Source organism: Toxorhynchites rutilus, chromosome 2 (genome assembly GCF_029784135.1).
Source record: "Toxorhynchites rutilus septentrionalis strain SRP chromosome 2, ASM2978413v1, whole genome shotgun sequence".
NCBI classification, from domain to species: Eukaryota; Metazoa; Arthropoda; class Insecta; order Diptera; family Culicidae; genus Toxorhynchites; species Toxorhynchites rutilus.
The window spans coordinates 106,244,649-106,265,079 of record NC_073745.1 but is presented as its reverse complement, the minus strand read 5'-3'; the positions used below and the strand labels follow the sequence as shown (position 1 = coordinate 106,265,079).

Here is a 20,431-nt window from a genome sequence, read left to right as displayed (position 1 = left end):
TTGGAACAATGCTTATAATGTGGAATGTGCGTAACATCATTGAATGAAAAAGAAGAACATTAATTTCAACATTTACATATCTTTATTGAAATACCAACTATGTCGAGTTTTAATTGTCATAATACAACCGAAATGATCGCTCGTTATCCTTCCTCAGTGTATCGTGCATTTTACCAATTTCCTCCAAACGGGTGGTTATGCTGGAGGTGGATGATTCAATCCATTGTAGAGAATTCATGTGAGCATTTAGTATCTTTTCAATCTGCACCAAAGGATCGCTCGGATCGGAGTATTTGTTCGACTCGTTTATATGTTCAATCACTTCCTTGAGATCCTCGGACATTTGTTTGAGCTGCGAGTCTAATGTTTCCGCCATTGAGTAAGTTTGGCCTCGTTCGATATCAACCTGAACGATTTTGGAAAGTTCCTCCTCGAGCGGTATAATACACTCCTCCAAATCGGTATGCTGAGCAGTGACGAATTCTAGCTCCTGCTCCATTGCATCTTACTCGGCCTTCACCTTCTCGACAGCCTCATTGAGGGCAACTATTTTTTCGCCATTGCCCAACAAAAGTTTATCCCAAGCGTTCACCTGGGTAGCTTGGTTAGTAAAAAGCTTCTCCTGTTCCTCCAACTCGAGCGTCCATTTGTTTATGAATTCTTCCAACTGACAGAAGTTCAGCTGTGTACCGGATACCGAAGATGACTGAGTTGTTTGCGTGGTCGTTGTCAAATTTGCCGCCGGCTGAGCTGCTGGATTTGAAGCGGTGAAACTTCCCAACGTTAATTGACCGGCTGCTGTAGATGCTGCTGTGACCGAAGTTGTAGCTGTAAGACCTGCACCGAAACTAAGTGTCGGAGCACTAGATGAGGTAGCAGCTGCAGCAGACGTGGTAGAGCCGGAACTCCGAATGTAGACGCGCCAAATCCGAAACCAGTACTGGCGGTCGTCACTGGATTGGTGGTGCCCATCGTTGGCGCAACGCTCGCAACCGGGTTACCGAAAGTAAAACTCATTTTGCTGCTAACAACAATTTTACGTGAGAAAACTGAACAGGACGAGACGCGAAACACGATGGAAGCAAAGGTAAACATATATTCTGACGTGACAGTTCTATAAACAATAATTTCCAATGTCGTTCTTTCATATCGTTTCCAGATAATGCAAGCTTTTTAAATTTAGGGTTCCCAGAAAGAATCAAATCACAGACTTTATGAATGGCATTTGATTTATAACCAGATGGTGCAACGACTAAAATAATTATTTGAAATTCGTCTGAATTTTTCTCCAAATTTCACGGTTCAAGCTGGATGATTCGGATCAGGGCTAGTTTTTTTTTTTTATCCAAAATATATATTTTTATTAAGGCTCATATGGCGTCAACCTGACGGGGCCGGGAGTTCAATATTTCGACAATGTTTGCCTTATAACTATGTTAGTAATATGTAACCGATTACTCGCGGTTGGCTCGAGGTTAGTATTACAAGTGTTTTCGTAATTGTGATGTTGCTGTCTTCAATGATCTGTACCTGTGCCCGACACGGGATACTTCCTATTGGGATGCAGCTGACCATTAATCAGCAACGCCCCCCTAGTCTGTACCCCATATCTAGCGTGGTGCGTCTTCTCGAGGAATCCAGGATAGAATGGTCACTAGCCGGCGCAATCATCAGCTCGTGTAGAGTTGTCATGAGCGGTACAACCTTTGGCTTTTGTTGAATCATCAGTGGACTGCACAACCTTTGGCCCGTGTATCTGTAAAGAGTGTGTGTATGTATTGCCGCGACTAAGTAAAAGTTTATAGATCGGATAGGAGGGATACGAAACAGGGACACAACGAAGGAAACATCATTAAACGTTGACATCGGCGTTTCTGAGGAACAGGTATAGATGAAGCAGAAGATCAGGATCACGGCTACCTAAGATATCCCGGACGGGGATATCCGATTGTCTGCCTTTTGCTCTCAGTGCTCTACAGAGCTGAGAGCGAGCAGCATGGAACCGGATACACGACCAGACAATATGCTCGATGTCGTGGTAGCCATCGCCACAATCACAAAGATTGTTTGCTGCGAGCCCAATGCGATAGAGATGCGCGTTTAGGTTGTAGTGATTGGACATAAGCCGAGATATCACGCGAATGAAATCACGACCTACATTCAATCCCTTGAACCATGCTTTCGTCGAAACCTTAGTGTAGTATCCGCAGTCACACTACTCACCTCTCAATGTAATCATCTTGGCTTTAGAGTACCTTACATAATAATTTACCTTTATAAACAATACACACACACTAACTCGAAGGAACAATAAACGGCATTCGTACTTTGACCAACGACCAGGATTCACGATTTTATTTCCTCTCTCTCCGATCGACCAGTTGAATACTACATTTTGGCGACGAGGAAAATGGCAAGTCCAATGGGTGAGTATTTCACATAGAAAAGGTAACAAATCAGCCCGAAGCCAATTTGTACGTTGAAATCAAAATTGGGATGGATCAGTCGCTTAAATGCGGACGTAAAATGTCTGATTCCATTCTGCGAAAGAGCAGGAGAAAGTATGTGATGTAGAATTTTGAAATGAGTCAGTCGCTTAAATGCGGAGTTTGAATGTCTGATTTCATTCTGCGAAAGAGTAGGAGAAGGAATTGCTGTGAAAAAAACAAAACTTGCAATGGATCAGTCGCTTGAATGCGGAGTTATAATGTCTGATTCCATTTCTGCCAAAGAGCAGGAAAAGGTTTTGTATACGAATGCACGCTTCAATGCGGAAGATTGGTTATGTTATCTCATTGTTGTGTAGGTGAAAAAAAAAATAATACTATTCTCAGAAGACGAAAACGACGGTGCTCAAGAAGGCAGAATGAAATTCGTGAAATTCGATATTAATCCAATAAGACACACTGACATGAGTTTGACAATTGGATACGATGTGAGAGTGATAAACAGAAAACTAAACTTGTTAGAATGATACGTAGAAGGATAATACATAAGAAGGCAGAATGTGTGCGTGAAATTCGGTATTAATCCAATAAGATTCACTGACATGAGTTTGACAATTGGATACAATGTGAGAGTGATAAACAGAAAATTAAACTTGTTAGAATGATATGTACCATATTTGAATCGTGTAAATAGTTTTGTTTTTTTTCCTCAAATTTATTAGACTGAATACACTGTGAAAAAAATTGTAACATTTGAAAGAAGTATAGCATTAGGTGATTACGTGATTATTTCATATTCTGTGAATAAGAAAATTTTCGAGGTCAATAAATTGAAGACTGAATGGTAACAGTTATTTTGTTGCATATTTTTACAGAAATGATTCGAACGCTGGGATTGCAGTTGCAAGCATTCGACTATGCTTCTTACACCGATGATGTTGGTATCCAATGGCGTAGGTGGCTCAGATCATTCGAAACGATGATGCGAGCCAGCCGCATAACTGATGAGGACTGGAAAAAGGATTTATTACTCCATTATGCGGGACCAGGGGTCCAACAATTATTCGAGACATTATCGGAATTACCAGAAGCGGACATGCGTGGGCCGCTGCTCAACGTAGACCACTATACACCAAACATGACTAGCTTCGACGAGGCTAAAGCAAAGCTGAACGATTTTTTTTTACCTAAGGAAAATTCGACGTACGAGCGTCATTTATTTCGCCAGATGAAACAGAAAGGGGGTGAAAATATGGATGCATTCACAATTAGGTTGCGGGTTCAAGCAGAACGTTGTGGTTTCGAAGACAAAGTGGATGAGAATATTAAAGATCAAATCATACAAAACTGCCAATCAGCAATTCTACGCCGTGACTTGCTAAAGCGAGGTGATGTTAGCCTCGAAGAAGTACTGAGTATGGCCAAGATCTTCGAAACTGTGGCTCAACAAGAAAAGTCGTTTACAAATGAAGCTACAATTAAACCACACGTCAGCGATGTCAATGAAGTCAATGTTGTACCTCATTTTGGCAAGAGGGCTCGTTTTTCTGAATCAAGACAGTCTGGATGCTATCGCTGTGGCTACATGGGTTATCTGGCTAAAGATGACAAGTGCCCAGCAAAAGGGAAAGCGTGCAACAAATGCGGTGGTAGAAACCACTTTGCAATAAAGTGCCGTAGCAAGCAACTGAATAGAGTGGATAGATTCCGACGTCCAGAAAACTGGAGAACTTCCAAGACAGATGGCAAGGATAGTGACTCACATATCGTGAAGCATGTAGATGATAGTTCAATTGGCAACAAAACAGAGTATATTTTTCATGTATCTCCCTGTGATGAAGACAACGAACTACAGTGTGAGATCGGTGGCGTTTCTGTTTCTGCGGTGATCGACTCAGGATCCAAATATAATATAATGAGCCAGTCCAACTGGGAGTATTTGAAAAGGAACAAAGTCATCGTATCAAACCAACGACGTGAAATATCCAAGGTATTCAAGGCCTATGGGGGACAACCACTTTTATTGGTTGGCGCATTTAGTGCAACGCTCATGTTAGGTAATGTGAGCGACGAGACGAATTTCTATGTGATAAAAGGGAACGGTAAAATTTTGATAGGTCGTGACACTGCAACGTACATGGGAGTGTTAAGAATAAGCGTTCCTGTGAATGAAATTGAAGCCAACGGATCCTGTAAACGTGGAACAATCAAAGATATTGTCGTGGACATCCCTATCAGAACCGACATCGTACCGGTTGCTCAACCATACCGGCGTATACCGGTGGCACTAGAAAAACTGGTTGATAGAAAAATCGATGATTTACTTAGCAAAGGCATTATTGAGCCAGTTAACGAACCAGCCAAATGGATATCTCCAGTAGTTGTTGTACCCAAAGGCGATGGTAGTGACGTGCGTATATGCGTGGATATGCGACGGGCGAACGAGGCGGTCGAGAGAGAAAATCACCCACTACCAACTTTTGAAGATTTTCTACCGCATCTAGCAAAAGCAAAGGTTTTCTCTCGATTGGATATAGAAAGTGCTTTTCATCGGGTAGAAATTTCACAGAAGTCCCGAGAGATCACTACTTTCATCACAAGAAGAGGATTGTTTCGATATACTCGATTGATGTTCGGTATAAACTGTGCACCTGAATTGTTCCAGAAAACGATGGAACAGGTTCTGAGTGGATGCGACGGATGTGTAGTTTTTATTGATGACGTCATGGTGTTTGGAGCTAATGAAACTGAACATAATTCGCGACTGGAAAAAGTTCTTCAGAGGTTGCAGAAGAGCAATGTTGCACTAAATGAAAGCAAATGCGTTTATGGCGTAACCGAGATGAAGTTTTTAGGGCACGTTTTGTCAGCGAAAGGCATTAAGCTAGACACAGATAAATTGGAATCAATCCGTAGTTTTCGGGAGCCAAAAACCGGAGAAGAAGTTAGAAGTTTTTTGGGGCTAGTGAATTACGTTGGAAAATTTATTCCCAACTTGGCGACATTGACTCACCCACTTCGTCAACTAACGAAACAGAGGCAGAATTTTGTTTGGGGATCTGAACAGCAGGAAGCGTTTGAAAAATTGAAGAATTATATGCTTTGTCCAACAACGTTGGGTTATTTCGATATAGACGATCGAACCCAACTGGTGGCGGATGCTAGTCCAGTTGGTTTGGGGGCAGTTTTAATGCAGGTCAATAAACTAGGCGCTAGAATCATAGCTTACGCCAGTAAGAGCTTATCGGATGTGGAAATGCGCTATGCGCAGATAGAAAAAGAGGCTTTGGCTCTCGTATGGGCTGTTGAACGCTTCCATTATTACTTATATGGTCGATCATTTGAACTTATTACCGATCATAAGCCTTTAGAAGCAAATTTTTAATCCAAAGTCCAAGCCTTGCGCACGAATAGAAAGATGGGTGGTCAGGCTGCAAGCATATAAAGCATAAGTGGTATATCGACCCGGTAAATCGAATATAGCTGATCCTCTATCACGGTTGGCTATTAAGGATAATATCTCTGGCAAGACGTTCGATGAGTGTGCGGAATACTATATCCATTGGGTTGTCTCGAATGCAAGGCCAGTCGCGCTGAAGATTACGGAAATTGAGCAAGCATCCGAGATAGATAAGTCGATTCAATCCGTCAGAGATGGTTTAGAACAAGACGTATGGTCAGAAGATGCCATACCGTTTAAAATATTCGCTTTGGAATTGTGTTTCGTGGGCACGATCTTGTTACGGGGAACACGAATAGTTATACCAGATGCTTTGAGAATGAAAGTTTTAGACCTTGCACACGAGGGTCACCCTGGTATGACAATAATGAAACAGAGATTGAGAGCTAAGGTGTGGTGGCCGAAACTTGATACACATGTCGAAAGATACGTTAAGAATTGCCGGGGATGTATGCTAGTGGCAGCACCCTCTGCACCGCAACCGATGGAACGCAGAGAATTACCGTCAGGACCATGGCAACATGTGGCTATTGATTTTCTTGGTCCGCTTCCCTCGGGATATTTTCTATTCGTTGTTGTTGATTACTTCAGTCGCTATATAGAAGTGGAAATAATGACCAAGACGGATTCAAGTGAAACCATAAAGCGATTAGATTCCATTTTTGCGCGCTTTGGCTTGCCGTTGTCGATAACAGCAGACAACGGACCTCAATTTTCTAGTGAAGAATTTCGAGGATTTTGTGACTCAAACAATATTAAGCTAATCACCACAACACCGTACTGGCCACAACAGAATGGGGAAGTCGAGCGGCAAAATCGATCAATTTTAAAAAGATTGATCATCAGTCAAGGAATTAATACTGATCGGATTAATGAGCTAAACAAATATTTATTAATGTATCGTTCATCTCCGCACTCGACTACGAAAAGGACACCTTCAGAGATGCTTTTGGGCTACAATATTCGTGACCGACTCCCAAGTATATACCAGCCGAAGGATGTTGATGAAGAAATTATTGATCGAGACAAGGACTTGAAGATGAGAGGTAAACTATACGCTGACAAGCGGCGAAACGCTAAGCCGAACGTTATTTCTGTGGGTGATGATGTACTGGTGAAGAGAATGGTGAAGACGAACAAGTTGTCATCTAATTTCGACCCAAAAATATTTGAAGTTATTAAAAGAAAAGGTGGAGACGTCATAGTTGCTTCGAAAGAAACAGGCGTTAAATACCGAAGACATGTGTCCCATCTACAGCGAGTTCCAGAAAGTGTTGAGACCAATTCGTCCTTGCGCTTCAATGAAGGAGACAAGTCATTAACATCTGTTTCATCCAATGATACAACATGTGAAAAAGATAGGAGCCCAGACGATGGTGGATCGGGAACTAGAAGAGCCATCCGACAACCATCATACATGCGAGACTACATGCAAGCGATTTATGTTTGATTAGGTTTCATGAAGGAGTGTTAATCAATAAAAAAAAATCATAGGAAAAAAAGAAAGTGAATGTAGTATCCGCAGTCACACTACTCACCTCTCAATGTAATCATCTTGGCTTTAGAGTACCTTACATAATAATTTACCTTTATAAACGATACACACACACTAACTCGAAGGAACAATAAACGGCATTCGTACTTTGACCAACGACCAGGATTCACGGTTTTATTTCCTCTCTCTCCGATCGACCAGTTGAATACTACACTTAGGGATAATCGTGTGTAACCAACGACCGAACTCATCTTCACTCCACATGCGCTGCCAACTAACGAGTGTGTCCTGACGAGGAATGTGAAAAAATTCATTATAAGCAATTTGCCTTTCAAAAAGTGTGCCTTCTGAAGCGAGTCCGCTTTCTCATTCCCCGGAATCGAGCAATGAGAGGGAACCCATGCTAAGGTAATCTTGAATAATTTTTCGACCAAAACACTCAATAGATGTCTTATTCTTGTTAGGAAATAAGATGAGCGTTTATCAACTTTCATTGAGCGGATTGCCTCTATTGAGCTGAGACTGTCTGAAAAAATAAAATAATGGTCGATGGGCAATGTTTCAATGATCCCTAAAGCGTAGTATATCGCACCCAGTTCAGCGACATACACGGAACTAGGATCTTTGAGTTTGAAAGAGGCACTGGAATTTTCATTGAAGATGCCGAAGCCAGTGGACCCGTTTATGCATGAACCGTCAGTAAAGAACATTTTATCAGATCTAACTTTCCCATATTCTGCCGAAAATATCTCCGGAATATAATCGGAGCGTAGATGATCTGGGATTCCATGGATCTTTTGTCGCATGGACAGATCAAAATTGACAGAGGAATTGCAAAAGTATGGGAAGCAAACTTGGTTGGAGATGCCCGGTGAAGGGTGCACTTCATGGGTAAGGTACTCATGGTATAAAGACATAAAACTTGACTGAGGAGTCAGTTGGAGTAGATTTTCGAAGTTATCAATCACCAATGGATTCATGATCTTGCAACGGATGAGAAATCTGTAGGATAATTCTGTGAACCGAAGAGTAAGCGGGGGTACTCCTGCCAAAACTTCGAGACTCATCGTATGTGTCGAATGCAAACACCCCATAGCTATACGCAGGCAACGATATTGTATCCTCTCCAGCTTGAGAATATGAATCCTGGCAGCTGATCGGAAGCAAAAACTGCCATATTCCAACACTGATAATATCGTTGTTTTGTACAACTGAATGAGGTCTCCTGGATGGGCGCCCCACCATGTTCCGGTTATAGTTTGGAGAAAATTGATTCTTTGCTGGCATTTCTGCTTCAAATACGCAATGTGTATTCCCCAGGTATATTTAGAGTCAAAATACACTCCAAGGTATTTGAAAAACATCGAGTGCCTGATCGCTTTGCCGGATAGGTGAAGCTGGAATTGAGCGGGTTCGTGCTTCCTGGAAAAAACGACCATTTCGGTTTTCTCCGTAGAGAATTCGATACCCAGCTTGAGAGCCCACGTGAACAGGTTGTTCAGGGTATCTTGCAAGGATTTTTGCAGAACGGCGGGATTAGTACCCGTGATGGAAATAACTCCATCGTCTGCAAGTTGTCTCAACGTGCAATCTCTAGTTAGACAATCATCTATATCATTGACGTAAAAACAGGAAGTGGGTTATATCTATGGTATAACCGCAAGGGTGACGTAGGACTCTCGTTGATATAGAGATCATTTGTATGAAGTTGAATCTGAATTCATTCTGAATGAATGAATATTTGGAGAACTTCGAAAACGAGAGCGTTACGTTGGAGGCACATAGTTTTATGCATCCAATATTGAATACGGAAATATCCTACTGATGGGGAAGAATAATCTTCAGAAGCTATCCTGTTGATTGCGATTGATTGAAAAACCACAAAACCAAATGTATTTGGTCACAGTGTTACATGGATAGAAAACATTCAATTAAACTCTTTCACATGAATATATTTTGAAAATTCCCAGAGGATCTGGCAGATTATTTTCAGTAACGATTAGTTATTTCCACATTTTCCTCGATACTGGAAGCCCACCAGTGGTTAATGCCAACTCGATAACCACCTGTTAATAGCACTTGATTGAAACATATTTGGTCACAGTGTTACATGGATAGAAAACATTCAATTAAACTCCTTCACATGAATATATTTTGAAAATTCCCAGAGGAACTGGCAGATTATTTTCAGTAACGATTAGATATTTCCACATTTTCCTCGATACTGGAAGCCCACCAGTGGTTAATGCCAACTCGATAACCACCTGTTAATAGCACTTGATTGAAACATATTTGGTCACAGTGTTACATGGATAGAAAACATTCAATTAAACTCTTTCACATGAATATATTTTGAAAATTCCCAGAGGAACTGGCAGATTATTTTCAGTAACGATTAGATCTTTCCGGAACTTTCTCGATGCTGAATGGCATCCTAACGGAAAGAGTTCTGCGCGTGTATGTGTGGATCCTTCGCCGTCCACCTCCTCCAGCACGTTAGGCAACGATGTTGTCTTGTCGATGTCCTCACGAAAAATGAATGTGTCTCACCACCAGAATATCGCTTAAGTATGCTTTTTGTGTGTGATTGAATCGAGAGAAGGTGTGGTTTACGATGGCAATTTGGAAGGCAAACTAGAGGGGAATGAACTCTCTGAGCTCGGAACTTTCGGCGACTGAGCAATAATCGATTGCGGGCGCATACAATATTGGATACGGAAATATCCTACTGATGGGGAAGAATAATCTTCTGAAGCTATCCTGTTAATTGCGATTGATTGAAAAACCACAAAACCAAATGTATTTGGTCACAGTGTTACATGGATAGAAAACATTCAATTAAACTCTTTCACATGAATATATTTTGAAAATTCCCAAAGGAACTGGCAGATTATTTTCAGTAACGATTAGATATTTCCACATTTTCCTCGATACTGGAAGCCCACCAGTGGTTAATGCCAACTCGATAACCACCTGTTAATAGCACTTGATTGAAACATATTTGGTCACAGGTGTAACATGGATAGAAAACATTCAATAAAACTCTTTCACATGAATATATTTTGAAAATTCCCAGAGGAACTGGCAGATTATTCTCAGTAACGATTAGATATTTCCACATTTTCCTCGATATTGGAAGCCCACCAGTGGTTAATGCCAACTCGATAACCACCTGTTAATAGCCGCGCGTGTATGTGTGTGTAGCGATGTCTTCCCAGGGAACCGTTTGTGGCATCACTCTCCTCCTGATAGATTCCCTTCTGGCCTAGGGTGCACAAACAGGCTCTTGGTGACACCGTTCATCCGCGCTTTCATGATAAATAAAGAGCTTCACCGCAACAGCGACAACATGCTCCAATCGCTGTTCAATTAGAACTGAGTGGATTTCCGAGCGCCGCTCGCTTATATACCGATTGGTGATTTCAATAGCCTGTTTTGAAAGCAATTTTAAGACTATTGAAACAAGTTTTTGGATCAAAAAGTAACAAGTATATAACGCGTAGACATTTTATCGTTCGAATGAAGTGTTTATCATACCATTTCGTTCAGTTGTTTAGGAGCTATTAACGCTCAAAATCTCGGTCTCCGGCGTAACGCTTTCGTTTTCGAAACTTTGATTTTACACCCCGGTATAGAAATGAAAGACGTAGTCCTACGTCAAAACTGTACAAGAGGGGGCTTAGGCAGGAGCCTTGTGGCAGGCCCATAAAACTGTATCGAGAAGATTTCAAGCTGCCATGATTGAAAAACATGTGCTTTTCTGAGAGTAAATTGTACAGAAAATTATTCAGAATTGGCGAAAGTCCACGATTATGAAGTTTTTCTGAGAGAATTTCCATGGAAACTGAATCAAATGCCCCTTTGATTGTGGGACAACAGAGTGGACCGTCAGAACACACTAGACAACCCAACAGGCCAGCGGAATTTCGATATAATTCCGGATTACGTGATTGTGTCAAACGGAAATGAAAAAACGTTTTAACTCGCGAGATAATAAACTAAATGCGTCTTTATTCGTGGCGTATAATGTGCAGACTAACAAGTAATCTAAATAGTGCTCCTTGCACGTTTTTTTCACTCTCTGTAATGTTGCCAGTATTGCGGTGTAGTGGCGGCGTTACTATAAATATTGCCCCCACTTTATTATAGCTAACACTCCTCCTCGACGTCACGGAACCGGAACACTGCCCAGCCCCATTGCTAATGCAAATCGTTGCTGTTTCACTGCACCTAGCGGCTTCGTTAGAATGTCCGCAGTCATCTCCTCGGACGAGCAAAACTGTAGTGTCACCACACCTTTGTCGACGAGATCCTTGGTATAGTGTACCCTCGTGTCAATATGCTTGGATCTTCTAGATTTGCGGTCTGTCTCCACGAAATCGATGCAGCTACGATTATCCTCCAAGACTACAGTAGGTTTACGTTGGTGTTCTCCCATTTCTTCGAGTATCTGTCTAAGCCAAACTAGTTCACGACACGCTTCCGACAAAGCCATATACTCGGCCTCCATACTGGACAAGGAGACACTGGTCTGCTTCCGAATAGCCCAACAGATTGTAGCCTTTCCCAGTTGGAACAAGTAACCGGAGTTCGACTTCCTGTCCGAAGGATCAGCACTCCAGTCCGCGTCACAATAGCCTGTGAGAACCAATTGTTCACTCTCCGTAGGCAACAACTTTAGCTTGTATTCCGCCGTCTTTACCAAATACCGGACGACGCGTTTCAATTCAACCCAATCAGTCTCTGTAGGCCTGCTGACTTGCCTACTTAAGATAGATACACTTGCAGCAATATCCGGCCTTGTGTTTATTGCAACATAAAGTAGTGCACCTACCAGACTGTGATAGTCTTCGTTCGAATCCAGCAGCCGACTGTCTACCCTGCTACGGTAGTATCCTGTGTCAAGTGGGATGCTTGAACCCTTCGCATCCTGCAAGCCAAATCGTTGTGCAAGCACCTTGACAAACACGCTTTGATCCAGATTGAAACAACCATCACCATCTCGTGTCACTCTCACGCCAAGGAACTGGTTAACATCACCCAAAGACGTCAATGAAATTTTCTTTTTCAGCTTCTCCTCAATCAGCCTGATCTCCTCCTCAGCCGTACTTGCTACGATCATGTCGTCGACATATATTAACAGGTAGACGACATCACTGTTGCGTCTCTTGGTATAGAGACATGGATCTGACACCGCTTGTGTAAAACCGAATTCTTTCAACATCGCACTTATCGTCTCGTTCCACACACGTGCTGCTTGCTTCAAGCCGTACAAACTACGTTCGAGCCGACACACGAACGTCTCCTTACCAGGCACCATAAAACCCTTTGGTTGCTGCATGTACACTTCTTCCTTCAGTTTACCATGGAGATACGCGCTTTTCACGTCGAAATGATGAACAGACATTCTTCTTCGACCAGCTACCGTCAGGAGAATCCGCAATGTTGTCTGAGTCGCTACAGGTGCAAAAACTGCGTCATAATCAACGCCATATCTCTGCGAGAATCCTCTCGCCACAAGCCGCGCTTTGAACCGCGAAATGTTGCCAACACTATCATGCTTTTTCTTATACACCCACTTACAGCTGATTGGTATACGCCCAGCGGGTAGTTCAACAAGTTTCCACGTTCGGTTCTCCATCAATGACTGGTATTCTTCCGCCATCGCTTTCTGCCACAACTCTTGTTCGGCTCCAGAAACTGCTTCTTCGTAAGTCACTGGCTCTTCCTGTGCCAGCATCGCCGCATTGACGACGTAGTCGCTCAATCGCTTCGGCAACACGCCTCGGGTGCTCCGTTTTTCCTCCTGTTCCGTCGTTTCCGTTTGGTCGGGCTGCTCCTGCTCATTATCCCAATCAAAGAAGTCTTCTTCTCCAGATTCGTCCTCTGTTCGCATCTGTTCGTTATTTCTCGCCTCTGCTCGCCTCTTAGTTCTGTTGCTAGCGACCTCTATCTCAACTAAATTCTCATCAGCAGAAGGCACATCACGAACCACAGGTATCTCCTCCTGAAACTCTACAAACCGAGCATCGCGACTGATAGTGATCTCGTTTGTTTCCTTGTTCAGGAATCTGTAGGCTTTTCTGTCACTACAGTACCCAACGAACAGCAACCTCCTAGCTTTGCTGTCTAACTTCGAACGTTTGACATCTGGAATGTGAACAAATGCAGGACAACCGAATATCTTCAGGTGAGACAATGACGGCTTCCTGCCAAACCACCTCTCATAAGGTGTCGTATCAACAGCGCGAGTTGGCAATCTATTCTGCAAATATGCCGCAGTTGCCACCGCCTCTCCCCAATACTTCTTCTCCATGCTTGCATCTAGAAGCATACAGGTGGCCATCTCTTGTAGTGAGCGATTTTTGCGTTCTGCCATTCCATTCTGCTGAGGAGAGTAAGGTGCCGTATACTGAGCTTGGATGCCCTCCTGCTCATAAAATCGCTTCAGATCATTCCCGGTATATTCACCTCCGCCATCAGATCTTATAACACATGGAGCCCGACCAAACATGTTCTTGACGTGCGCAACATATTTCCTAATACAATCAGCTACATGACTTTTCTGCTTCAGAAAACACACGACTGTGTATCTACTATAATCATCAATGATTGTCATTAAATAACGGGCACCTCCGGGCGTAACGTTTTTCATTGGACCGCACACGTCAGTGTGGATAACGTCGAGAACACGTTGTGTCCGATTTTTCGTATATTTAGGAAATGGAATTCGAGATGATTTACCCTCAAGGCAAAATTGACAAACCTGCCGGATCCCGCAATCTTGAATTTTGAAATCTGCAGACAGCTCCTTTCTTTGGATCTCATCCAATGCCGCCGGATCCCGATGACCAAGCCGACGATGCCAGGTATGCTGACAATTCTGCAAGTGACGAGCCTCACTGCCCAGCCGAGCTTCCTCTGCTATTTTCAAAACAAACAGATTTCCGCGAGCCTCCGCTAAAGCCACTACTTTACCCTGTGCTGACGATATTTCACATCGCGAACCACTAAATTCCACTTTCAGTCCTCTCATCACGAGTTTTCTCACGGATATGAGTCCACTGTCCAGCGAAGGCACGTACAGGACGTCTTTAACCGGAATGTCCATCAAACGGTTTTCACCATTCACGCATTTCACTGTACCTTCTCCGATTCCACTGGACATCGTTTCTGACCCGTCGGCCAGCACTACCTTCACTCTCACATTCGGGTTAAGTTTGTCAAAGAATGACCTATCGTTTGTCATGTGACTTGAACATCCACTATCGATGATCCAAGGTCCACTGCATTTTCTTCCGGCCACGAAACAGGTCGCTGAATCACTTTCTTCCGCCTGTTTTGCTTTTGCACCACCGGATTTCGATTTCGTATCGCGCTTCACATCGTTACCGCTTGTGTCACTTTTCGACTTCTGTGAACAATCCCGCCGAAAATGACCCGGTTTACCGCACTGAAAACACACTTTTTCATATTTCTTCTTCTTCTGAAGCTTCATCGCCTTCTCGCCATCATCACCCGAACGCTCCCGCCGACGCTGATGCTCATCAATCAGCTTTTGCTTCACCAACTCCATTGTTTGGTCGGCGTCCGGTCTACTCTCAAGAGCGGTAACCAAACTACCGTAAGACTCTGGCAAGCTCCGATAAATCATGGCGATTTTCAGTTGAATTTCCATCTCTTGGCCAGCACAGGCCAACTTGTCGAAAAGTTCTTCCAGCTCATACAGGTGTTTCTCAATATTATCACCTTCCGCCATATTTAAACTGCATATGCGACGAAGCAAAGAAACTCGTGACGTCATCGACGTCTTTTCATGGAAAAGCTTCAATTTATTCCACGCATCCACAGCCGACTCAACACCGCGCACTAAATTAAGCTGACTGTCTTCCACACCGAGAACAATCATCGCCAGCGCTTTTTCGTCGCACTTTTTCCACACATCAGTGACCGGCTCTGGCTTCGCATCACTAATTACGCTCCACAGTTCTTCGCGCTTCAAACACATTTCCATGCGCAACTTCACCACAGGAAAGTTCTGGTTGTTCAGGCGGACGAATAGAAATTTCTCGCTCATTTTCTTCTCCGATCGACACACGCGACAAGAACGAAAACCTAACCAATTTCTTCTAACCTCGCACACAACCTCCGTCACATGGACTGCTCACACTGCTCAAAGAATGCACGCACACTAGCACAGCCGTACGATGCCCCGCAGCTCGAGCCAAATGCAACCGCCGAAAGAACTGTACCAAAGCGTACCCACGCCGAAAAAAACTTTTCACGCACTAATGGCTTCCTCAAAGCACTTCTTGTCTCCGATTAAACACTTTGCCGTTTACACAACTCTGGGCCCATAACCTGTGGGACAACAGAGTGGACCGTCAGAACACACTAGACAACCCAACAGGCCAGCGGAATTTCGATATAATTCCGGATTACGTGATTGTGTCAAACGGAAATGAAAAAACGTTTTAACTCGCGAGATAATAAACTAAATGCGTCTTTATTCGTGGCGTATAATGTGCAGACTAACAAGTAATCTAAATAGTGCTCCTTGCACGTTTTTTTCACTCTCTGTAATGTTGCCAGTATTGCGGTGTAGTGGCGGCGTTACTATAAATATTGCCCCCACTTTATTATAGCTAACATTGATATCGAGAAAAACGGAAGCCATTTGTTCTTTGCGAGCAAATGCGATTTGGATTTCAGAAAATAGCAGCGCGAGACAATCGTTCGTCCCTTTACCTCGGCGGAAGCCAAACTGCGTATTTGACAGCAAATTGTTCGTTTCAACCCACTTGTCCAAACGAAGTAGAATCATTTTCTCTAACAATTTACGAATACAGGATAACATTGCAATCGGCCTATACGAATTGTGATCGCAAGCCGGCTTGTTGGGTTTTCGTATGGCTATCACTCTCACTTGTCTCCAGTCATGCGGGACTATATTCAGCTCCAGAAACTTGTTGAACATGTTCAGCAAACGCTGTTTTGCCAAGTCGGGAAAATTCTTCAATAAGTTGAATTTAATCTTGTCCGACCCCGGAGCTGAATTGTTACATGAGAGGAGGGCAATTGAGAATTCTACCATCGAAAAATTCTCATAGTCGCATTGGAGCGGAATGTCGCGTACGACGTTTTGTGCAGGAACGGAATCGGGACAAACCTTTCTTGCAAATTTGAAAATCCAACGGTCAGAGTATTCCTCACTTTCATTTGTATGGTTCCAGCCACGCATTCTCCTAGCCGTATTCCAAAGAGTGCTCATAGCTCTCCCTTGACAAACCATTGACGAACTTCCGCCAATATCCACGCTTTTTTGCTTTAATCAGACCTTTTAGTTCGGCTTCTAGAGCTTGGTACTTTCGAAACCATTCCAGTTTTCCTGAATTTTTTGAAAGCGGATGATTTTTCAAGGTAGACCTTTGAACACTCCTTGTCCCACCAAAGTGATGGAGGACGACGTCGGAAAGTGGTAGCAGGAACACGTTTCTTTTGAGCTTGAAGTGCGCTTTCGTAAATCAAACTCGATATAAAGTTATACTCTTCGAGTGGAGGAAGTTCATGCATTGAAACAAGTGCTTCAGATATTATTTCTGCAAATTTTCTCCAGTCAATATTTTTCGTGAGGTCATACGCAATATCGACTGACTCACGAGAACCTGAATCATTGGCGATCGATAAAATTATTGGCAGGTGATCACTACCGAGGGGATCTTGGATTACCTTCCACGTGCAATCCAGGGATAATGAAGAAGAGCAAAGTGATATGTCTAGCATACTTGCCCGTGCAGGAGGGTTGGCTATCCTAGTTGCTTCCCCTGTATTTAAAACTGTCATGTTGAAGTTGTCGCACAGATCATAAATCAACGTGGCACGGCTGTCATCATAGTGTGACCCCCAATGCTGTTCCATGGGAGTTGAGGTCACCTAAGATTAGCCGCGGCTCCGGCAATGCCGCGATGATATCAAAAAACTGATGGCGGCCGACCATGGTTCTTGGAGGAATATATATCGAGGCAATGCAGAAGTCTTTGCCATTGATTTGTGTCTGGCAAGCGACAACTTCAATGCCTGTCATCGATGGGAGAGTGACTCTATAGAAGGAGTGACATTTTTTGATCCCCAATAGTACGCCACCAAACGAGTCATTTCGATCGAGGCGAATAATGTTGAAATCGTGGAAATTCAGCTCGTCGGCTGAAGAAAGCCATGTTTCACAGAGGGAAAATACATCACAGTTAGAACTATGAACTAAAAATTTAAATTGATCTAGTTTAGGGATGATGCTTCTGCAATTCCACTGTATTACAGTGGTCAAACCCTTGACCTCTTGCACTGAATCAGGCATCGAGGGAAATGAACGCTGCTAAAAAACCACATTTTTCTTTCAAAAACAGGAAGTGGGTTATATCTATGGTATAACCGCAAGGGTAACGTAGGACTATCGTTGATTTAGAGATCATTTGTATGAAGTTGAATCTGAATTCATTCTGAATGAATGAATATTTGGAGATCTTCGAAAACGAGAGCGTTACGTTGGAGGCACAAGGTTTTATGCATTCAATATTGAATACGGAAATATCCTACTGATGGGGAAGAATAATCTTCAGAAGCTATCCTGTTGATTGCGATTGATTGAAAAATCACAAAACCTAGTGTATTTGGTCACAGTGTTACATGGATAGAAAACATTCAATTAAATTCTTTCACATGAATATATTTTGAAAATTCCCAAAGGAACTGGCAGATTATTTTCAGTAACGATTAGATATTTCCACATTTTCCTCGATACTGGAAGCCCACCAGTGGTTAATGCCAACTCGATAACCACCTGTTAACAGCCGCGCGTGTATGTGTGTGTAGCGATGTCTTCCCAGGGAACCGTTGGTGGCATCACTCTCCTCCTGATAGATTCCCTTCTGGCCTAGGGTGCACAAACAGGCTCTTGGTGACACCGTTCATCCGCGCTTTCATGATAAATAAAGAGCTTCACCGCAACAGCGACAATAGCTCCAATCGCTGTTCAATTAGAACTGAGTGGATTTCCGAGCGCCGCTCGCTTATATACCGATTGGTGATTTCAATAGCCTGTTTTGAAAGCAATTTTAAGACTATTGAAACAAGTTTTTGGATCAAAAAGTAACAAGTATATAACGCGTAGACATTTTATCTTTCGAATGAAGTGTTTATCATACCATTTCGTTCAGTTGTTTAGGAGCTATTAACGCTCAAAATCTCGGTCTCCGGCGTAACGCTTTCGTTTTCGAAACTTTGATTTTACACCCCGGTATAGAAATGAAAGACGTAGTCCTACGTCAAAATGTTCTCACAATCGGAAGCAAACATAATACTATGCTTTTAAGAGGGTCATTTATATTTAGAGCATTTGAAATGTTGTCCACCAGGTCAAAAAGCGCAAGCAAACCAGATTGTGACTGTTGCCTCGACCGCGAAAATGGAACAGACGGGGTGGGTGCTGCTCCGGGCAGTGCTGAGGACCCCTGGTGCGTAGAAGAACCGCTTAAACCAGGAGGTACTTGCTTCGGTTTATTCTCAGCACGTTCAATTCGAGTTTTCATTCCAACTTGGGAAGTTTCGGTCGTCTTTCTGGGGAGTGAAGGAAAAGAAGTAATTTTTCTTTTCCTGACGGCACCCTGCGATGTACCGGAACTTCCTGCATTGGGAGCGTCAGCAACAGGCTCGTCGTTCTGCAGAATGGAGTAGGGATTGTCCTGAGTCGTTGGAACGGAACACTTAAGCATTTCTGCATAAGTCCGCTTGGAACGTTCCTTTAAGGAACGCTTGATTTTTTCCCCTCGTTGTTTGTACACCGGGCATTGAATAATATCATGAGGAGTCCCGCCGCAATGAAGACACTTGTGCTCTTTCGCGCAAGGATTCTCATCATGGCTCTCTCCACAATCTGCGCAACGTTTTTTATTGCAACAATAGGCGGCCGTGTGACCGAGTTGCATACATTTGTTGCATTTCATTACCCGGGGTACAAACAACCGAACAGGTAAACGAAGTGCACCTATTGCAACGTAGTTTGGAAGGGCGGAACCCTCAAAAGTCACACGAAAAGAGTTTGTCCGTTTGAGAACCCTTTTGTCATTTTTTTGTGACACAGATTTCAGTCGATCGCATGCAAGAATCTTCACACTTTTAAGTGAAGAGTTCTTGAAGCGACCGACACCATCGATAATCTCTTTTCGAGTCAAACCCTTTTCGGTTATTACGCCGTCTATTTCGACGTTGCAACAGGGCACGTATACGCGATACTCAATCGCAAAGAGGTCGCAGCGCGTGATTTCGTTCGCTTGGGTCCTGCTTGAGACGACAACTCGTAGTTTGTCTGGCCCCATCCGTGTAATCTCGGTAACTTCGGAAAACTTCTGAGTAAGTTCCTTCGAGATACGAATGACATTGAGAGGTTTAGATTTTCGTCTAAAGTATACAATGAATGGGCCTTTGGAGCCTCTAGGGTATTCTTTTGGACGAAAATCCTGTTTTTCTTCAATGTCCTCATCTTCGGAACTTCCAACTTCATATACAGAAGTTTCTTCCTCAATTTCTGCTTCATCTTCCTGCTCTTCAGGAGGAGGATCGGTATCGGAAATATTCAATGGCGTCGATGGGGGATCCTTCCCGCCCTCAGCCATATAAAAAAAAATCGGTCAACTGTTCGATATGAACAGAATATAATGATAATCAAAATAAATAAATAAGTGAAAAAAATATTTTTAATAAGGTTATGATGCGAATATTAAATTCAATTTATTTTATGTTAAATAAAATGATAAAATGAAAAAAAAAATCCAATAAAAGTTCAACGGTATATAAGAAATAATGATCACCCCTAATGCCAACGTTTGCCGATTTGGTTAACACAAAGTTGAACAATGGTGTAAATCGTGCACAGAAGGTAGAAGGAATGATAGGGAAACAAAAGAAAAATAAATTTCTACTTGCCGCGGCTGTGTGGCGTGTGTGATGAATGTGTCTGATTTGGATCCTCAGCGC

The 20,431-nt window shown here is 42.9% G+C and overlaps 1 protein-coding gene and 1 pseudogene across 1 annotated transcript; one reads left to right on the top strand and one right to left on the bottom strand.

The window, feature by feature from the left end:
- Window positions 1-109: 109 nt before the first annotated feature.
- LOC129766032 (nuclear pore glycoprotein p62-like) lies at window positions 110-997 on the bottom strand (annotated as a pseudogene).
- Window positions 998-6,274: 5,277 nt separating this feature from the next.
- On the top strand, window positions 6,275-7,357 carry LOC129766031 (uncharacterized protein K02A2.6-like). The gene has a single exon (XM_055766489.1). It carries the CDS (start codon window positions 6,275-6,277, stop codon window positions 7,355-7,357), a length of 1,083 nt encoding a protein of 360 aa, XP_055622464.1.
- Window positions 7,358-20,431: the final 13,074 nt, after the last annotated feature.